Genomic DNA, 22,416 nt, shown 5'->3' on the forward strand with positions numbered 1-22,416 from the left:
TAGTTTAGCTTCCACTTAGCCCCCTTCCTAATGTCTATGACTCGATTGCATGTTCGTTGGGTGTCAACTAATTTTGCTGATTCGTCAAATGATGGAGAATGTCTATTTATAATATTACCAGCATACTTAGAGACTTAAGTCTAACAGTGTAAGTTTTGCATGCATGACATGTCGACTATGCAATGTTAAATGCATCACGAACGCTGTTATCTTATTTTACGTTGTTCGCGATGCGTTACTGCCTTTGCTGTTTACCGCTAAAAGCAAATAGCCCATCATAGAATCCAGTAATTCTATACCAGTGGTCGATTTTAAGAGACCGGGAGCGAAAAGAACGAACGGGTCTATTGTGGCGCGGAAATGTTAGAACGTTCAGTAAATGTTATTGTAATTGAATATTATATTCATTTCAATATGAATATACTATTCAATTGTATACTGAAGTTCTGTACCTCCAAGAAGCTCTTCAATGTTATTGATAGAAAAGCGAGTCAAGACATGACTCATTCTATCCCGGGAAAGGTGACATTTAAGTTTGGGAATCAATGTGCTATACGGAGAATATCGTGAAACCGCCTTTGAATTGGTGATCAATTGATGAAAAATGAAGCAGTTGGTCGTAGTATCAAACCACATATATATATGTCAATACTGGGTATTAGTTACTATACCAATATAATGCATTAGAAAGCAGACTTTAAATTGTCGTAGTTGAAGTGGGTACTCTATCGACTTATCTCCAGGACGTGGATTGGCAGCAAGTCGGGCTCTTCCTTACCATGCAATGGAATTTTTCACATTCTTATTGCGTCAGTGAGTGTTGCTAACAATGCCTCACCATTCATGTATATGAGAAAAAATTATCGGAATCATTTAGTTTACAGTTCTTTATATTGTTGGAAAGTTGCAGAAAACGAGTTGCACATTATCCATGACTAATATTACCATATTAGGTGAGGACTTGAAGGTACATGCAAAAAGTAAAACGTTGCAAAGTGGCTATATAAGAACCAACACGCTCAATATGTAACATCAATGAATTTACCCTTTCTTTAGCCCGTCCCGTATGCGATAACGCCGTAATTTTCTGTTCATACTAAGAGCACCGATTGGATTATAATCATGGGTGAGTGAGCATTGTATATTCACCGATGCATGAGGATAAAAGTAACTCACACGGTGCTATTCCAACTAGACGTACATGTGATTTATTGAATTGCAGGCGAGGGCAACAGTAAGTGTAACGGGACGGTTGTGGCTAACGGGTACGACAGCAACATCAAGGCGTGCATAAAGGGCAACAAGATCGAAATACAGGAGAGCGAGAGCGAAACAAAAGTGAAACTCGGATTTATGGAAGGTTCTGCGGGAGTGGGACATAGAACTCGTGAGTAAATCTTCCGCCTGTGCCGCTTTAGTTTGTATGGTTGTAGTTTCTGAAATCTTTATGATAGTAAGCAGGTAAAATAAGGATCAAAATTGGGATTCACAAAACCTTGAATGTAAACTGGTAAAGAGGTGGGAACATGTCACTAATGAGGTACTTGTCGTTTTTCGCAGGGTTGCAAGCAAGTCGCAATGGTCCGGGTCACAAGTCAATTTTACTTTTATAGTTTTGACTCGAGTCAATTCGAGATAATTTTAATTTACCACCGATTTAAGTACGAGTCCAAATCAAGAAACAACGGATCGAGTCGTAATGTTAAGACTCGTGTCCTATAGTTCAAGTCATAGGGTTTACTGTTCGGTATAGAGTTCAAGTCTGGTTCAACTAACTTCTGTGGGGGACATCGAAAGCCTCACATAATATACTCATTTTTCTCATTTTATACATGTTTATTAAAACAGATAAAGGACTGTTTCTTGGCCTATTTTCCAACTATCGGGCCTGATATACAAGACACAGAATGTGTCGAGTCATGCGCAATGAATCGAGTACGTGCCGAGTCAATACAATGGGCGAATTGACTCTAGTCGAGTCATCTTCCATTTATAAAAAACTGACTCGAGTCAAGTCGAGTCAACGAAATATTGGGACTCGACTCGAATCATGCTCGAGTCATTACAACTCTGAGTTGCATTTACGGGATCGGTTGTTTAATTAGCCAGTTCCCACTTTACTTGCAAAGTTTTCTTGCGCGAAACTGCTTATTTTTGTAATTGATCGCATTTTTAAATTTACAAAGTCGTTTTATGATAGATACGATTCACTTTATGAGTGATATTGTAATAAGAATCGCGTGGTATTTCCTGTATCACTATAAAATAATGTATTTTCGCTGATTGAACTGACTTGTAGTTGTAGTGTTATTACAGTGATTTTGAGTTAGTCGCGATGATATAAATTATGACGGCGAAGGTAGCCGCGGGTCAGAACTGATTCTGAAAATATACGATCCATACACCAAAGCAACTACTTCAAACATGCCCGACATAGGAGCATGCAAGACTTTAGCATGCGTAATTTGCCATATAGTTTCATAAACCAAAAACTTACCCTAACCCCCATCCTAACTTCGCAATCATCACTAATATATAACCTAACCCCAAACCTAACCCTAACCCAATCCTCAATCTAAACCATACCCGGCCCTAACCCCTGATTTTACCCACATGTTCAAGTGTCCCATGCCCAATTGTCGCATGCTGAAGTGTCGCGTGCTATTATGTCACGTGCTATTATATGTCACGTGCTCATATGACCAAGGACCCATTCAAAACACATACTTGAGTTGGTATCATACGCTTTATTTCGTAATTCCACTCATAGTAGTTTGGACATATCTTAAAAATTCCTACTTCTACTTGCGACACGCAGGGCCGTAGCAGCACTTCGTCAGCCCCCCCCCATAGGGTGGTAAACCAAACTTCTAGGGGGCTTCGCTCCCCAGATCTCCCCCCGGCCATGCGCTCTTTACATTGGGTATACGTTGTTAATTAATTGGGGATCCGTTTAGTGAGTCTGCTTTGCTTGCCTAATCGCGCGAAGCGCGAGAAATTTTTTTAATTCATGACTGAATCGGTCAATATGACGCTATTTATACATTGGGTGTCCGTTTAGTGAGTCAGCTTTGCTCGCTTAATCGCGCCATGCGCGAGAAATTTCTATAATTCATGGCTGAATATGTCAATATGATCGGTATTGCTTGTATATTGCTATCAATTTTTATCCTCTCTCTGCTCCCGTAATCTGATTTACCGGTAGAGCTGAGTAAGGTGTGCTTGAAAAGATAGGACCCCTCAATAATAATTGAACATCTCCGGGTGGATACCCGTTGGCAAGAACGAAACAGCACTTCGTCAGGATCTCCAAAAAACTTGAGTCTTGGGCTCCCATAGGGTGATAAACCGACCCCCCAATCACGTTGTTCGCTTTTGCCACGAAATAATAGTTGTAGGCCTACTATTCAGTTGGCCAGCGCCAAGCGCGAAATTTTTTGATAATTCATGGTATAAAAATCGGTCAATAAGATCGGGAATTGCATATATATATTGCTTTTAATTTCTTGTCCTCTCTACTCAGCGGTAGAGCTGAGTGAGGTGTCTTTGAAACTGTAGAGCCCGTAAATAATAATTAAACATCCTCTGACGGACGGACTCGTTGGTATGATGTTATTTCGTGACCTCCTGTCTGCTATATCAAAAAATATAGAATCGCCCAAACGTACTAAACTAAAAGATCACAGGATTTCAAATTGCTATTTCTTCGCTGGTACAAATTTATCTCTGCGGGATGGTATTTGTCTTGTGAGGTTCAGATTACCAGGACAGGAAGTAGGAACTTTCGGCGCTAGTCATTCAGGCGCATATGGATTAATAAACCTATGTGTATTTCGTATATATAACGAAGTCTTCGGTCACCATAAGGGCAGTCCTTTTCGGCCAAGGTTTCTCGCTGCCGATCGTTCTGGCACACTTCTTGGAGTCACGTGATACATGGCCCTAAAACTGTATGATGTATATGTCTTGGTGCGTCGTGGCGCGGTAATGACCAACGCCGATATGCCCATTTCGATAAATATTGCGTGTTTTTCTTTGGGGGTAGAGTAGCCTACCCAATAATCATAACATTTGGCAAGTTGAAATCGCGCCCGGCGCGAAAATTTTTTGAAAAAGTTGCATAAAGTTTCAAAAAATACTCTATAATTTATGCTAATTCACCAAAACATTTGGGGCCCCCTTCGAGCTCGGCCACCCCCCAATTAGGGGGTTTGGGGTGCGGCAGTTACGGCCCTCGCGACACGTGTACTCACACAATTGAGTATCAACGCTGATTTCTTTGACCACCTCTGTGTAAATATATGGTCAAAGGTACACGACAAGATTGCAAAGTAAGAGGAAATTCTCGCTAATTCAATCTCAGTTTTAATAGTTTTGGTTCCGACTAGAAGAGTTCAAAATACTTGTCAAAATAAATTTCCGTATATTCCAACATACATCTATTTCTAACACCAGGAACATCGATATCACATACCACGTACGATCCTGGATTCACGACCATAACGCCTGGTTCGCATTTCGTCTTTTCTGAACGTGGCGATGATGGACATGTCTTCGTAACGATCAAGATCGGGTATAGCATTCCCATTGCGAACGTTCAAGTGCAGAACGATACGAACGTGATCGTAGACAAAAATGGATCGTTACAAAACGCTGCCAAGAGAAAGATATGGAAAGACCCATCAGGACACAATCACTTCCCGCCGGAGAAAAGTAAGAATCATCGACGTTAAGTCACTAATGCGTAGGTGGACCGATAACTCTAGGTCGATAGTTGTTTACTAGTGTTTCATGGAGAGCTAGAGAGCAATCAATCAATCAGTCAGGTTTATTAATATTTTCATCGTTTCAAAACATTACAAGACTGCGATACAATGAAAAGATAGGAAGGTGTCGAAACAACTTGGATTTGCCTTTAAGATCAGACACCCACCTTAGCCTAGGCGAAGTAAATAAGAGGCATGCACACTGGATGAAAAGTAATGCAGAGAATATAAGACGCAAGCGACAATATGAGGTGGCATGTGGCAGAGAGCGAGGTCGATGTTTGGTCGTGGTCCGGTAATCCTGAAGACTGGCTGGTATTCTAGCGTCTGAGCGAGTCTCAGGCATTCCCTGGAGGTGAAGATACAGACTCAGCCAATATTCGTCGTTCCCCGCAGGCTTGCAGATTAACGTAAGTTTTGCCTAGGGTTAAATACCCATGTTCTAGAGCGTAGAATTGGTTTTTCAACTACCACTTATTGCATTCATCCTAGCGTTCTGAATATCGCTAGGTGGTGCCCTGCACCCGAAAAGAGATTCTCAAATAAGCTGACTAACCTATACCGCCAGCAGCAAAGCTATTTTGCAACCTGCCCTAACCAGACATAAACGAACTACTGGGCGTTCTAAATGATCAACTAGAATTATAACTAACCAGTGGTGGCCCTACGATTGGGAGGGGGGCTTGGGCAAGACTTCCGCCCCCTATAAGTATGTAATCGTAGCTTATGGGGGGCTCTGCGCCCCTAGACCCCCTTTCGCATACCAACGTAATATTAGTGCGCCGTATGGAAACGGTATTACCTGATGACTCTTTAACACGACCTTGAGGCAGGCCTAAATAAAATAGCGATACGATGCAACTGCTGCAGGCTAAATAAGTAATAAGCCAGCACACCATTTCATGGTTTGAGCCAGGTGCTGGATTAGGTCATATCTATTTTGGCATGGTAACAAGGATAGACTACACCAAAACTATAGGTACCTGTACCGCATACAGAGACTTGATGATTATCGGGATATGGGACTTTTCTAACAAATGCAGAGATTTGATGATTGACCCATCTGAATGGAATAATCTTCTTGATTGGTATATGGATTTCCACGTCTATTCGCTATAACCCTTGAAAAAAAAAGCGCTAAAACCAAAGAGGGGGGAGAGGGGCTTTGACCAGGAGGAGGGGGCGGGTGACCGCCCACCTCGCCCACCCTATAAGTCACCACTGGAGCTAACGATAAGGCCCTTTAAAAATTCACAAATAAGCAACTGCCGAAGCAATTCATCGATTTTTATATTATTATCAGACCGCTCGTCCACACCAACATCCTTACAGGTGCTACACGAAATTAGTAGTTGGTTAATCAACTAGATTGGTAGTATGTAGCCTACAAGTCTGGCCCCCAGTGAAAGAGTCTGCTGACCCCTGTGCTAGACAATTTTTGCATTTTTTTTCGATTTACGCTGCGGACTTGTTTTAAAAAAGCCTAGAAGTGGGCCGTGCTACAATTCCGGAATTGCAATAAAGAATATCGTCATGTGGCGTGAATGACCATTTGCAGCCGAAAAACACCATGAATACTACAAACAGCAACAACATTGGACTCCAGAGACATTCAAAGCGGTGGTCCTTACACCTTTAAGGCTGTGACCCAAATCTGAGTTTAGTGGCAGATCGCGTCCCAAGCATCGCACATCATTTTTATAGGTAGTATGCTGTGTTTTTACGGGCATGTATGACACAGAAAACGCGCATTAGACTACTTTCGCTCAGACGAAGCTATATAACACATTTCTGTGGCACGCCATTTCAATCTGAGATGCATTATTTTCCTCTCCGGGTCGCGCTTGCACTGAATTTGTAGACTATACTCAGATTGCAAGGACGGAAATATTCCGTGCTGCTCATTTCGATGACCTGGCATATTAATCTCCTAGGTTTTTGACAATCAGAGTCGGTGATGTTTGGCCAGCTTGTTGCCACCGCACTTTGCCAAGCTGTTCGTTGGCGCCGCGAAAGGGGTTGACCTCCTGTGTCTTCATAGGCCCCCACCCTCTCGTTGCACAGCCCGACACTAAAGCATTAAAACAGTATCTAACGATGTTTTCCAGAGAAAACAATGTGCGATAAATCATATAATAAAATAAAACCAATGTATGTAATACCACCGTCGACACATTTTTATGATCAAGCCATATCGGAGTAACGATTTTATGTGTGACTCGCTTATTGGCTATTGTATCTAACACAGTGACCTCGGATCTGGACAAACTGTCCGGCGCGAAGAATTTTTTCGCTGTAATAAATTTAACAAATATTACATACAAGGTAAAAGATCGCGCTTGTGCCGCCGCGACCCACAATTATACCCTTCGCGACCCTTAGTTTGGACATGACCAATACTTTAGGAACCCCTGCAATAAAATGTAGCCTACTCCAATTTGAATGCTTGACAGCCTTAATGCCCATTTGAATGAATTCCACGTGATTTCTTTTCGAAAACTTTCTTGTAAGTTAAAGCTGACCATGATTCAATGATACAAAGCGCAATGGAAATGCACGGCAATACCTTACAGTGTGTGATCATATTTTCCAGTGTCTTCGATTCAGGTGGCTACGCAGTATATTGTAACCGCTGGAGAGAAGATTGGGGTTTCCACTGACACTTTGCGTGGAGGTCTGTTATATTGCTGGCAAGCTGCTACACGTTTGATACGACATATCCAGCCGCACGTTACATTCGAAGCCGTACGCCGGTGCGTTGAAGCAGCCGTTTTTAAATGAAACCGCGACTGCGCTTATTAAAAATATTGAAAAATTATGATCAACCCACATTCACAAAGAAATCGCCTTCCCTGCCATGGACGACGTAAATCCGAAAATGCATGTGATGAACGACTTTTTGTGGTTATATCTGGAGATCAACCGATATAAAAGTTTTGAGCATATACTGATAAAATCGATAACTGTCACCTTCACCAACAACCTCGATGTATTGGGCCGATATTAAAAATATGGCATCCATCACAAGGCATATGTCTAAACCTCGAGAGCATTTCTTTGAACAGCTTTACAGCCATTACAATGCGTTGACATGGAATAAACTGTTAAGGATAAAAATAATAATCGTTGAGTTATATTTTTCATTTGAGCAAGTCATACATAATGTACAATGCGATAAGACACAATGCAATTTCATGAACAGATAGGAGGATGTCGAACGACACGCATCAGTTGCGATCTAACATCCACCTCGGCCTAGAGTGCCCGATGCGTCACAGTTTTCTCGATGTTGATCTTTTCTGAAGCCGCGGCGTTTTCTGCTAGTTCTTTTCATTGTTTGTGAGTGCTTCGTCGGGTCTTTCTCTGGGCTTTTTTTTTGTCGCTGTAAGAACGGCAACGGCGGCGGAACGGGAGCCCAGATAAACCTCCGACGGGAATCGAACCGGATCCGCCAGATTGGTAGGCGCTTATCGTTACCACTACGCTATCATCAGGAAACCTGTAAAATAAATAGAGCAATATTCCCAGCAGTCACTGTGTATAGTTCTCTGAGTCCCTACTATCATTGTCTGACGTCATAAAATAGCTTTACAGATATAGCTTTACAATACATCTAATGGCCGACACAGATATACGATAGACTCGTTATTACTGACGAGCTGATATTCGATCGAGCTCAAATAGTTATGTCTTTATTTTACCGATGAGTATACTGGTTTGAATTGTTGTTAGTACAATGAGCCGGTGATAGATCAAGGAATCTCATTGAAATAATTTCCAACCTCCATGTCGTTGCATAGTAGGCCTAGGCCTATTTCTATCTTGTGATATTTATAAATGCTAGTCACTAACGCAGTGGACACAATGATTTCATGAACATGTCAACGCATATAAATTCGATTTAAAATGTGATTTTCCCATAGCAACGCAGCATCAAAATAATAACGAATACGTCAAACTTTTCGAAAGGAAACCAACTTTTTGGAATCACGCATCTATGTTTTCTATACTTATTGCCATGAATGTATGTAGCCTACGTTTAACACAAAAAGAATGAAAAATTCTCTTTTCCAGATACTATCGTCGCATCACTCAAGGCGGATACAAATCATCCTAATACTTAACAAGTGTTGCTTTTACCAAAGCTCTGATACGTGCACGACATATATAAAAGCTATATTGTGAATACCAGATGGTTCTTGAAAATATAAACATGATCTGACGAACTATCTTTTGTAACATTGACGATGTTCCAGGCAAATTAGTAGCAAGTGAGGGAAGGAGACCTGCTTCCAGAAGTATAATTCTCTTCTGAAAATGATGCTGATGATGAGTTTATCATATATTTATTACGGAAGCTAATTGAGTTCAATATTGTCCAACCGAGCGATGTGAACTTGTTAACCTTGTGAGGGCCGCGTGTCGCCGGGCCATTGGCGGACCTATTGAAGTATTCTCAGCCTTCTCGTGTTGATCTTATTTGAAGACTTCAAATCAGTATCAGTCACGATATTGCTATTAGAACGGGGTTTATCGCATCGTACACCCCAGGGTGTACAAAATTTTTATACGGGTGTACCATGCACTTAGATTGGGTGTAGTGGGGCGTACCAGATGCGCAATAAAATGGTCCAATAAATAGGCAAGTTTATGCTTCAGAACAGTTTGACCGGATGTGCAATATACCATGTGCACTGTGCAGTTAAAACCAGCCGTACGCAGCTTGTTTATTACATTCCTTCTGTGATGTCATAAGCTTCCTCGCTGGTAATGGAGGTGGTCAACCTGCAGACGTACGGTCGCATACAATAATTAATCGGCCCTCTGCACATAATTACATCAGCGTGTGTGGCGACCGCAACTTGCTTATTGAACTTACGAATTGCTTTCCCAATATTTGAGAGATTTTACTTAAACTGCGAAATGTTACTTACGCTTGGCGAGATTCAGGGTTACTTGTATTTTTCGTTTTTAATATAATAGTGTTATCTGAGCCCCACCGTACAAATGTGAACCACAGAGGAAAATGATGCTTCCCATAAAGAAAGAATAAGTCGGAATCGTGTGCGTCTCAGGAATGAAGGTTATCCTCGTACGTTTGGGCTAATTTCATTCTATGTTTTGACATTGCCTACGAGGGTGACGGGAGGTCAAAAAGAACGACATGCAACAAAGTGATTAATAAAATTGAAAACTCTCATCACCAATTTTCTGCCCAAAATGTTCGATGAAACCCCCTTCATCAGCCCTAACGGTGAATCTGATCACGTGGCATAAGAATGGATGAATGTTTGACATGAATATATGAAAAAAAATATTAGGCTATCTACAAAATTAATTTTCCATGTAGAAAGGGAATCCAGATAACTTTTACTAGCCTTTACACTCGCGATTTTGGTGCATAGATAGTAAGCCTGGGGGGTGTGCTGTTGCTATAGTTAATAAAATTATTGCGGTCTAGAAATCAGTGATGGCACAGAAAACCACAAGGGCTCTCTGCGGTGCGAAGTTCCTAGTAACCAATTTAACATTACGAGTATATGACGTCTAGATGGGCCATGGCGACTATCCGCGGGAATACGCCTGTATGCTATATATGTAATCGAAATACGGCCGTGAATAACAGAAAGGCTGAACACACGTGGATCAGGCTTACTACATACAGAAATAGTGTGTTATGTGGTCAGGGGTGTGTGAGTCTCGAGTAAACGTTAAAAGGGTGTACCACGACGGAAAACGTCGAAGACCGCTGTTAATTAGAACGCATAGCGCCCTGCAAGACAATGGCTTGCGGTGTGATAAGGTACTATGTGCTGTGTAGAATTAAGATTCGGGTCATCAGATATATATATATATATATATATTAGTCTTAGTGTCTTCTGTTGCTTAAGTAGGCCTATTCATAGTTTTTCGACTTCAATGGTCATTTTACTCTAGACCGATAATTCTTTCTTATTGCAGCTGGCAGATGACTGGTCGGTGCTAGTCTGCATCAGAAGTATATCTTACCAAATATAATAGGTTTAGCAGTCTGATTACTTAACTTGTCCCAAGGTCGCAAAGAGTTTTTTAAACCAGATATTACTCAATTCATGCAAAGTGTATTTAGCCGTTCTTGAAAGGAAGGTCCAGCAATGAATCTCCGATATTCACATATGTGTGACTGAGAGACTTGGGCTATATACTTTGGGTAGAAGCAACAGCATGTGAATGTCGCGGTATGGCGCGATATACATACGCGGTATCAATCTTCAGATGGGATGTAAACAGGGATTGTTGCAATATGATTCTTGATCTGACTTGGAGCACGGCCCACTTTCGTTCTCTAGACTTTTGTAAGACACCGCTCTCGCGAATCTTATGTTACCGCTTTCTCATTCAAACCTACTATCGAATGACCGCCAGATGCCACCTGGCATAACGGCGTTTGTTTATTCTTCAACAAACACCCCGACTAAACGATTGTAGTTTCGTTCTCTTACAAGATAGGATATCAAATATCCAATGACTTTAGTTTAATAGCGACTCCACGAACGCACAGGAGACAACATTTAATTTCTCAGGACAGATTGCCGACATACCACACCAAAAATCTGGGACGTGAGGTGAGCTTTATGATTTGAAAGCACATTGGCAAATGCATAAAACCTCAAGGTTTAGTTGATTCAGTTGGAGACTCGATTGCTATCATATTGGCACCATTCACACTCACACAATAAAAGGGGCGCTAAATATAATACATAATAGAGGGTATTCTCTGTGCGCTACACGCTGGCCGTCGTTTCACTAAGTAAGAGCGAATTCATTTACTGTGCTGGGTCTTTTATGCAACCATCGGTCCAGAATGTTAATTTGTGACTCACCTTCTGTTGTTTCATTGCTTTGTCATTGCACATAGAATAACAAATCCTATTTCACATCCTAGGTGATTTTTAGGGTGTTCTGGTGCCTTGGCAGTACTAATATTTGGATTTTGGAGCCAATGCGAAAATTGAATTCCACTGATACCAGTTATTATAAATAATTAGTATATGGTTTCCATCACAAATTAGTATTGTCCTGCCTCTGCCTCATCTCTCCTCCCCCTCTTTGAGGAAATATATTAAAAGTGCGCAAGTGTTAGTTCAAAAAAGTTATTCATTCATGAACATACGTAGCCGAATACCAATAAACATAGCCTTTTTTCACTATTTTCCTTTGCCTACCTGACGAGCACACGCTCTTTCGCCTCCCCTCCTGTTGCATGTTTCCGCCCCAAATGATGGACATTGATTTCTAGGCGTCATGTTCTGTATGTGCATGTTTTTGTGGTATTATTGGTATTTTTTGACTACAGGGGTTATTTACACCAGGCCGATGATTCTATATTCTAACTTTTAGCACGACCTTCTCCTAGGTTTGAAGGCACCACTTACACGGAATGATGGGTCTTGGATGAGCGGAGATTATGTGAGTTCTATCCACTGCAACGCTGACATATGTTTTGAGAATTCTGACTAAGCACTGTGTGCACTGTGCTGTACAGTGATAGCATTCAAGTGAGATGATTTCAGATGACAGGGCATCTGATATTGGCGCTCGGTTTCTTCTGTAATACCCGCACTGGAAATGAGACAAGTATAGCATAATTGAATATTTAAAGTCAAACCGAGCATATCCCCCTCACTAATTATCATCGCGGCTACGACCTGAAAAGCAATTACGAAATATGTTGTTCTCTCGAAATCAATGAAGTGATACTTTCGCTACCCTACTTTCACTTTCGGAATTTCGCAAGAATGGACTCCGATATGGATTGGGTTCACACCCTATTAGACATATACAATACGTCGACTCTAAGTATCAATAGTGCTGACTGCATATTGAGAGAGTTGACCCTAATCTGTTTCCATTGACTGCGTAGATTCCGTCGTACCTTGGCTTCACGAATTGCAAATAATCCAAAATCGTCACGCTGTACTACTGCTGACCACAAGAGGGATCGATGTAGTCCGCGTCGGTACTCGAGTAAAACTAGAACTACTGCCGTGACATACTACTCAATTACAAATAGTCCGAACTAATTTAAGTTGAAGTAAAATATCGAATAATTACCGAAGTAATTAGTTAGCAAAAGTAGGTTTCGGGTCACATGCGTTTCGCAGTTAATCAGAGGCGGCTGACCTTTGAAACTTTACAATGCATCTACTCGACCAAAGCACAAGGATTGACTAATGCCACGGAGGATAGGTGCAATTTTAGAAAATATACTCGGTTATCCTGATGTAGTGCCAATTATGGCTGTTCGATATTATATTTCCAGTTAAAGTGATACAAATATATTTTATAAGTCAGCAGTTCTGGTGCAAAAGATAATTACTTTCCAAAACACTAGAGAACAAGTGTCATCGTTTGTCGTGAATCGTGATACCAGTGTTCTGTTGTGTGTTGTTCTTGCAGCCATTGCGAGCTCAGAGTCATCGCTACTAGCAGTGCCGTGGACACGGATGGGTGGAATCCATTTCTCATGCCGTGAAACGCCTTCGTGGAGACGGTGAAAGATCGAAGAGTTCCACCGCTCAGGCATCTTAACTGAATAGGCGCGGCGTAATACGAGCATTGATGTTTAAATTCCATGACTTCCAAACAATAACAAAAAACGGCAACCCTCTATTAACCCCGAAGTGTCAGAAGTCTCGATTCCGCCTTTCGATAGCGAAACCACGCACGCGTGCTTTCGATCAATTGTCAGCGAAGGTAGCGCGCACCGAACGACCTAAACTATTTATAGACCTGAAACCTACCGTTGTCCCAAACAATGACATAGATGCTTTTTTCCTGTCAATTTTCCTATTATAATTCCATAATCCCACTCTAGCGACAGTTTGGGACCTTACGCTTGTTAGTTTAGGAAGTTGTGACCTGCGCGAGCCTTTACGATTTTATGGGGAAAGCTGGTACGGCTGGAAGTTAAGTCTCTTTTCACTATCACATATTTATACGTGTATATAGTCGATTTAGATGAGAGGAAAAATTGTTATTATATATAATTTTAAACTGTCGAATAATATATTTAATTGCATACCGACGTCCTGTACCCCAAAGAATCTTTTCAAAAGTAAACTGTAATGTGGTGGGCCAGGAAAAAGTATAACATACCTGAATACTAAACAAAGTTGCTTGGATTTGGATTGAATTTTTCAGGCCAAGATTGCGTGGTTATCTGTAACATTTAACGTTTCATGGGTTGATATGAACACGGTAACAAAATCAATGCAAATTAAACAGACCCTTTTCTGATCAAATTCCTATCAGAATAATCGCGGTATGAAGTGAAATGGAATATGAAGCAGAGGTGCATGTACGCTCGTGAAGCAAATATAAAATATCTGGTCTGTCAACACGTAATTAAGTTTGAAAGACTCGCGAAGGTCATTCAGTCAAGGTCTTTGTCCTCCCCAAATTTACCATGATACGGGATTTTAACATAAATTATCGCTATTCACTGTTCGATTCAATTCGAAATCAATTCGAAATCCCATATACATAGATTCCATATGTATCTAAATAAGCGAAGCAAATCGAAATGGTTGTATATATTCCGAGGTTAGAGCATTGAGCACGCATTCTGTTTTGTTATGACTTGTCTTCGCAAGTTGTAGATTAGTCCGGATTAACACGGCGTATGAAACGTGTCATCTGGTGGAATCATGCGATTTTGGGCGTAATAATTTTTTGAAATCAAGTTTATTCTGTGTTCCCGTGGGTTAAATTACAAGTTTTTGGTATCACGTTGTAAAGTCTCACAGTTACAACCAATGCGCTAAGCTGTGTCTAAAGCCGTTTAATCACGAAATACTCACCGACCTGGAATACAGCCTAGAACTGCACTAATACATTGTACAAGAAATGATCGATGTTGGGGTGTGTATTATTGAAGTTATGGCAACAAAACATTCACGTCTGAACAACCGAGAGGATTCAACCGTGTAATTATTTGTTGTGTCTAGCTCTGACAATGGATACCGGCTACGAGGTCACGAAGTCGGAGAAGCGGCAAGATGCGATAACAAAAACAATAGAAGGCATATCTGATTACACCAAGGGTTTTACGCATGGCGTAACGTACGGATCGAGAGACAACGTACATAAACTGCGTCTCTAACGTCGCTATACGTAATGTTTTCCTATTTATAAATACAGTGTGAAATAAAATCACAAAAGTACGAAATTACGAGAGTACGAAATAAGGTAAACGGTGGAGTTGAATCTGTTTTCGTAAGTCACCGCAGGAAATCGTGAAAAAGTGGTACGCGCAAGCATAATTCACCCCATCCCCTGGATATATGTCTCCATAAGGATTGGTGTTTTGACTCGTTTTCACTCTTTGAAAGGGTGTGGAAGCTAAACTTGGTACCAGGAGGTGTCGATAGTAGAGAAATGGTAGTATAGGTACACTCTCGGCCAAACTGTGGGACACGAAAACAGATCCTAGACCTCATAATTCAGAAAATCAGTTCTCGGGGTGTCGATCGAATATAGTTCACCCACTTGTTAGCGACTGAACAGCATTTCCTTTATTTGTGTGTTTCAGTTATATTTCTATTGAAGTTCTTTACCTTCAAGAAGCTTTTGAATTATGTTACTGTACGCATGAGACAAACATCATTATCAATTAGCGTTTTTCTCTCTCCGTATATATATTCAACCTATAGCTTAGTTCTTCTGGTTACTCTGTGAAAGATACGGTCCGGATTAATTCATGGTGTAAAACAATGTTTCAAATCCCATGTGTCTACTGTCTATGTACATACCCTTCCTACGTCCCTACCTTGCTTCGTATTCTATCCGTGTTTATTCTATATTGAAAGTATCATTATATGGATTAAATGTTGATTTTGATCGATACAGAGGTACAATATTGAGGTAATATTGAGGTAGACTATGTTTTCATGAACTATTTTTTTCTGGTGTGAGTGCATACACATTTTCTGCAGATTTCTAAAGTTTGAACGCCTTCTGCTTATCGCTGCCGGGATGAACTGTTATCACGGGAATGTGTAACCTTATGAAATATACCTACTAGAGATTGATGCCTTACTATTGAAATCATATTGGTTTGTAGTAAATCTCTTTTTAGTTTCGTTATGTGTAAAAATCATATTTCAATGGCTTGTTCTTGACACTCTGTTGATAGAAAGTTCATTTTGTGAACTAATAGTTCATAGCAATGTATTAGATGTGTAAGCAGATGTGCATTGTGGTAACTTTGGTTTTTGTGACTAAGTGAAAATTTGGGGTTTCCCGGAGACTTGTAAATTAGCGTAACGTTTCCTCTGGTTATAAAAGGTTCAAGAAATTCAACTTGAATTCGCTTAGCCTGGTACGTTTGAGATAAGATATTTTGCTGATTTATTTCGTCAGAGACTTGGCAGGCATGCACTCAGAAGACACCTCAATAAATGCGACAGCATCATTCAATTTATTTATCGTCTCTTTAGTTTTCGTTATATGAATAAAGTTACTATTTTAATTCTTGAAGAGTAACAAATAGCATAAGGTCTTCGGAGCGATTACAAAGATGGGTAAGTCTTCATCTTATATTTAATATACTGATGACCGTAAACCTCTCGATTCGTCGATTTTGTTAATCTCAGGACAGGCCGAAGTTAAAGGTAGATACATGACGCACGTTGCCAATGGGTACGATAGAGATATCCGAGCATGCGTAAAAGCGAATAGGATTGAAGTATATGATGACCAATTGTCAACCAAGGCGAAGGTCGGACTACCTAACGTTGCGGCGGGAGTGTCACTCGATATTCGTAAGTCTAATCGAATTTTACAATCATCATCAAACAACATATTCCACAATAACAACGGTTGTAAGCGCAGTGCGCATTGCGTGTAAATTTAGCTATGACTTGATCTGCTGCGATTTTATTAAATTCGGTTACTGGAACTATTCATGATTCATCGATTCCTAATATCTGTCAGAAGGATTTTCCGTTACATCATATTTACATTGATTTCTGTGTTCAGATCAAAAGAGGAACTTCGTGACGCAAGATCCCGGATTTACGACCATCAAGCCGGGTGGCTACTTCGGATTTGCCGAATCTGGTCCTGATGGACATGTCTTCGTAACAATACAGATCGGGTCCGAAATCCCCCACGCTAACATTCAAGTGTTCAACAATTCGAATGTACTCGTGGACAATCAGGGATCACTAAGAAACGTCAAGTATAAAAAGATATGGACTGATACTTCAGGACAAAAACACAACGCGCCGGCTCCCGCACGCAAGTAGCATTTATGTTATGTCGAATTTGATGAACCTGATAACTAAGGCGATTTTTTTACCTAAAAAAAAAATCATAATTTGACATTTTTTGACGTTAAAAAACTTAATTTTGACCAAATTTTGACCTAACGTATGCAAATTAAGTGTTTTCCCACATAATGTTAGAATTGTACTACTTATCTTCATTTTTGGTTGGATCTGGCTGTCCTCACGAAGTAGTTTGACCTGAACACACTTTTTTTGACTCAAAAACAGACAAATATTTGCATGAAAAGACTTTATTTTAACGAAATCTGGCCCTATGAAGAATTCAAGTAGGTACATCACGTAGGGTTACTGCATTTTTGGATAGGGAAAGAAGGGCACTTCTACCAAATCAGAAAAGTTAGTTGATCAAAACTGAAAGCCGATTTCGCTACTTTTGCTGAAAAATTTGGTGGGTTGACTAAAATAGAAAAAAGGTCGTCGTTTCCGATCGAACCACGAATTTCCTATTTAGCGTGATTTATGCTAAGATAAAATGGGTACGAATTGCCAAAAAGGAGGACATCTAGGCGTCCTCGGAGGACATTTTCATAAACCTGATAATTGAGGAAAAATCCTCCTATAAAGGAGGACGTATGGTGAAAAAACTTTATTTTAACGAAATCCGGCCCTTTGAAGAATTCTATTAGTTACATCACGTAGGGGAGATGTGGTACCGATGGATCAAAAATTGGAAAATGATCGCTGGCCCCAAAATGTTCAGCCGAAAACATCAGATCTTTTGCTGGCTCAGCACTTTGATACAAGCTCTATCTATCGCGCACATATACATGAATATCCGTCTTTTCAAAAAATATTTATGGACGTTCAAAATTTGATGCTCGAACGTATCATCGGTCCCCACCCGGTGGGTCCAATGGCACACGACCCAGGGACCTATGACACATATACCCTAAAAAACTCAAACGTGACAACATTTCTTGCTCAGTATTATAATCTAAGCTACAGCAAGCCAAAGAAGAATGTTTGGTCGCAACCGTCAAAAAAATAGAATGAATATTAACTCACATGTTGTCATAAAATCCCGTTTCTATTTTGGCTCGAACTTATAAATTTGAGGGTACATACATATTGCCCGAAAATCGACAGTGTGACTTTCAAATACCTCGTTATAGTGATAAAACATCATATGCAATTATTACATAAAGATTTTCTGTACGTAGGCATGTTTCAATTGTTTCATGATTAGTATGCTTGATTATTGTGCTTGATTTGGCTATTGTATCATCGGTCCCTACCCTACGAATTTTATACATGAATCGAAAAAATTCCACCCAAAGAAGGTACTGAAAACAATCGTAGGTGCCATCATATAACCTGATACAAGCCCTACACTTAACAAAAAAATGATTGCTGGTTTGTTCGTGTTGAAGGTTACAAAGAAAAATGTATATGTCGATTTAGATTTAGTTTACACCCCCCAAAACAAAAAACGTCTGTGAGAGACCCCATAGCTCGCGCACGTCGAATTTCTTTGTATGCGAAGAAAGATTTTGCCAGCATGCAACTGTAGACAAGTTCACGGAGTGTAATCATGGAATTATCATAGAGAATTTTCATAGTATTTTCGGTCCCAGTGATCCATCGGTACCACATCTCCCCCTATTATGGTAGTAATTATTAAAATTCGTCGTAGTACAACGAAGGATACTTTCCTTCATGCTCGGGTATAGAAAGTGTCTGTCCTTACTAAGTAGCTTGCCAAGAATGGAGAAAGAACGTTCAACAGTAGCAGTTGTTGGCTGACAACACTGAAGTTGTGCGTACACTGCTGGTGGCAAACCGTGTTGCTTTATTCTGACAATGTGGTGTAGCATACATCACAATTTTTCATCATGCGCTTCTTGATATAAGAACCATGCTATGCCCACGCAGTCTTGCTTCAGTTAGGATATTGCGGTACGTTGAGCATAACACCATGTCAATCTATTTGTTTCATTTGAATGTTTATGCTTCGCAATGAGCAGACAATGGGCCGTCTACAACGATAGGCCTATAAAGTAGGCTACAAGCTGTAAAATGTCAAATGATTAGTTCGCCGACAATGCAAAATCTGCGATACAAACGAAATGCAGGTTGCAAAAAAATTTTGACTCTGTGAAAAATTTTGACATTTTTTTGACATGTCCAAAGAAAATCGCCCTACTGATAACTCTATATGCCACGATGCTTGCCCACCTCAGGTTCTATACGCGGGGATATATTTCCTCCCCATATGAAAATAAACAAGTAACTCAGAAACAACACAGTTTTATATTTGTTTGAGACAGTATCACGGCTGATAACCTATGTTCCTTCATGTGTGTGTGTGTGTATATATATGTTAGGCTTACCATATTTTGGAAACCTAAAAAGAGGACACTTTTTCAGAATTTTGAGACTTGCAAAACCGGAGAAGAATTCTCAAAAACCTGTGAATTTTTCCCAATTTGTGATCGGTTGACTAAAAAAAAAAAAGAAAGGTCATCTTTCCACCCAGAGCTAAAATAACCGTTTTTCACTCCGAAATAACCGCCGCAGCGTCAGTGATGTGCTAATTTACGGCATATCACTCGCAATTTGCTCTAAATCTGACCTAAATTTTCAAAAAAGAGGACAAAATCTCTAAAATGAGGACAAAAGGGCGTCCTCCGAGGACACTTTCAAAAAAGAGGACAAGTCCTCTTAAAAGAGGACGTGTGGTAACCCTAATGTATGTGTATGTGTGTCTGTGTTACGGGGAGGATATGGCGATGGCGATGTGGGCGAGCGATAGGTTTATTAGACTATGACCCCATTTTCTCGTATACTGTTCTACCCACGTGTTCGTCCAACTCAAGTGGAGCCTAATACTTTAAAATATTTGAAATTCACAGCCAAGGAAGTAAGTCCGGTCAAGGAGGAAGAAACAGTACAAATCAAGGCTCCCAAAGAAAAAGAAGGTAAGGAATGTTTGAAGTTTTTCTGGCAGTTTCCAATGAGATCTACCAAGTCTCGTTAAGGCCTGGCCAGTTCGCAATCAGAATATATCCGGTTTCTGGAACTCACATACCAAGTTAGGACGCCATGACTGTCAGTTAGGGCTGTTCAAAAATAAATTTTTTCCCAGATTCCAGCCATTCACTGATTAAATTGTCAGGTTACCCTAAAAAACGCTGCACACCAAATTCGCTTCAATTCTATCAAGTATAGGACTCCGCAGATCCAATTAAATTTTTATTTTATTATGGAAAAAAAAATTTTCATATATTTTTGCCAACCCCATGAAATTGTTGAGCTGTCTTCAAAGACGTTGCAAAACACATTTGAGTCAATTCCGACCAGTAGAAGCGGAGTTATGTGAGTTTTTCGATGATAATTCTCGAATTATCCTAGATCGATGGATAATCCGCCTCATCGGCCTCATGTTAGAAACCATTGGCTTATACATAATGGTCATCTTGATATTGCCAGAACCGAAAGTCAGTCCTGCCAAGAAGAAAGAAAAAGTACAAGTCAAGGCTCCCAAAGAAAAACAAGGTAATATATACCGAGAAACTTCAGTATATTTCGGCAGAAACTTATTATGATTATCTATACACGATATGAAATATAGAGTCTGAAGTTTGACACCGCAATAATGCTGGGTTGCAACATCCAAATGAATCCCACTCCGAACACACATAAACCCATAAACATATTTGAATTGACCAGTAAGCCAATGGCCAATAAGCCTGGTTACGGTTTGATCAGTTAACAAGTGTAAGTCACGTGCTCATAGGAAGCCATGGCCTGCCGTCCCGTCTAGGCCAAAGCTGTTGAAGCGTTTTCCAATACAGTGCGCATTGCACGAGTTCTATAAATATTGATCTATAAAATCAGTGAGTCGAATTGAAAACCCTATCACATATCATCCAGATCAATGAGTAGCTGGACATTGTGAAAGTATCGAGATGTATAACATGGAATCTCGCCAACTAATATACCACGCAATTAAGCGCAATTCACCCCGATTAATCCAGTTAACAAGTAGCGATATATAATGTATTACAAGTAAAGTTACAAAATAACTGAGCAGCAGGGTTGTAATGACTCGAGTCATGACTCAACTCGAGTCAGATTCGAGTCACGATTTTCTGATGACTCGACTTGAATTTCTCAAAATACGGAAATTACTCGACTCGACTCGAGTCAATCTGAGTATTTGACTCAACTTGGAATCGAGTAATTGCGCGTGACTCGAACCAAGTCATATGACTCGAGACCCAGGCGTCCAAGACCGATATTTCATTGTAATTTCGAAGAACAGTAAAGTAACCACGCTATTGGGATTTCGTCTATTGGTACTGGTACTTCAAAATGCGACCAGAAACCGTTCAAAGTGAGGAAAATTATTATTTTATGAATGCGAACCATTCGATATCACCAAACAGAGTTATAAAAGTGGGTTTAAAAAGACTTTAACTGGAAACTGAGCAGTCAACACAATGACTTGGACTCGGACTCGAGTCATAATACCATAACTCGGACTCTAACCTCTGGTCGATGACTTGAGTCGGTGGGGAATTGAAAATGTCTCGACTTGACTCGAGTCAAAACTATAAAAGTGAGATTGACTTGTGACTCGAAGCTTTATGACTTGGTTACAACCCTGCCGAGCAGTCATCTAATGACCTTTCTAAAAAACACTTATTCGGTAATGGAGATATATAATATGCGGAAACGGTTATATAATGAATCAATATTATTATAATGATAATTTATAGAAGTTCAAAAACAGTCAAAGAAGAAATCGAAGAAAAAGGACAAAGATGCGGATGAAGGTAATTTGGAAATCACAATTTATAGGCAACAACAGCAAAATGATGTGAATGAGTGTTTACTGACACTGGTATCTAATGATGGGATTATGCGTAGATTCATTGCATTGTGAGAAACATGCGTTTTTCCGCAGCTATTTTGTGGTATCAGAAGTCAAGTTGTATTAGTAAACTAACTATGACTTTTAATGACGAGCATCGCAATGACATCACAAGTAACTTTCATGCAAATCCACTAGTTAATATTTTCGTAACCGACAGAGTATTCAAAGTGACCACTAATTCGATTATCAGGTGAAGAAGTATAAAACCTTGTCCATCTGATTGGTGCAAGCATTCAAAACAGATACATGTGTATTTTGGTATTCCTGGGCATTACAAGACTTTTATAGAAATTCGATTGGTAATGATGTGATTCTATGGCGTGCTATTGTCGCATCTCGCAGAACCTCAAGACCTTCCTCCCGAGGACAGCGAAGAGTGTACCATCAAGGATTCAGACACTAATGAAGGTATTTTTACGATGGGCTATGATTTCTACTA

General features: G+C 40.2%; 1 protein-coding gene across 3 annotated transcripts in view; it reads left to right on the forward strand.

The window, feature by feature from the left end:
• The window catches only part of LOC145443195 (uncharacterized), a 351,124-nt gene that overhangs the window by 322,477 nt on the left and 6,231 nt on the right, over window positions 1-22,416 (forward strand). For 2 of the 3 annotated variants that reach the window (XM_080321185.1, XM_080321186.1), the window contains exons 2-7: window positions 16,247-16,330; window positions 16,403-16,570; window positions 16,788-17,048; window positions 19,951-20,016; window positions 20,528-20,593; window positions 21,820-21,876. In XM_080321185.1, the coding sequence (XP_080177311.1) occupies window positions 16,327-16,330; window positions 16,403-16,570; window positions 16,788-17,048; window positions 19,951-20,016; window positions 20,528-20,593; window positions 21,820-21,876 (622 nt within the window). In that variant the 5' untranslated portion in view covers window positions 16,247-16,326. Of the gene's footprint in view, window positions 1-16,246; window positions 16,331-16,402; window positions 16,571-16,787; window positions 17,049-19,950; window positions 20,017-20,527; window positions 20,594-21,819; window positions 21,877-22,319; window positions 22,386-22,416 lie in introns of all 3 variants that reach the window. The other variant, XM_080321184.1, reaches the window with a different exon arrangement.

Source organism: Botryllus schlosseri, chromosome 7 (assembly GCF_051294905.1).
Source record: "Botryllus schlosseri isolate E-star chromosome 7, Bs_hap1, whole genome shotgun sequence".
Taxonomy (NCBI): Eukaryota; Metazoa; Chordata; class Ascidiacea; order Stolidobranchia; family Styelidae; genus Botryllus; species Botryllus schlosseri.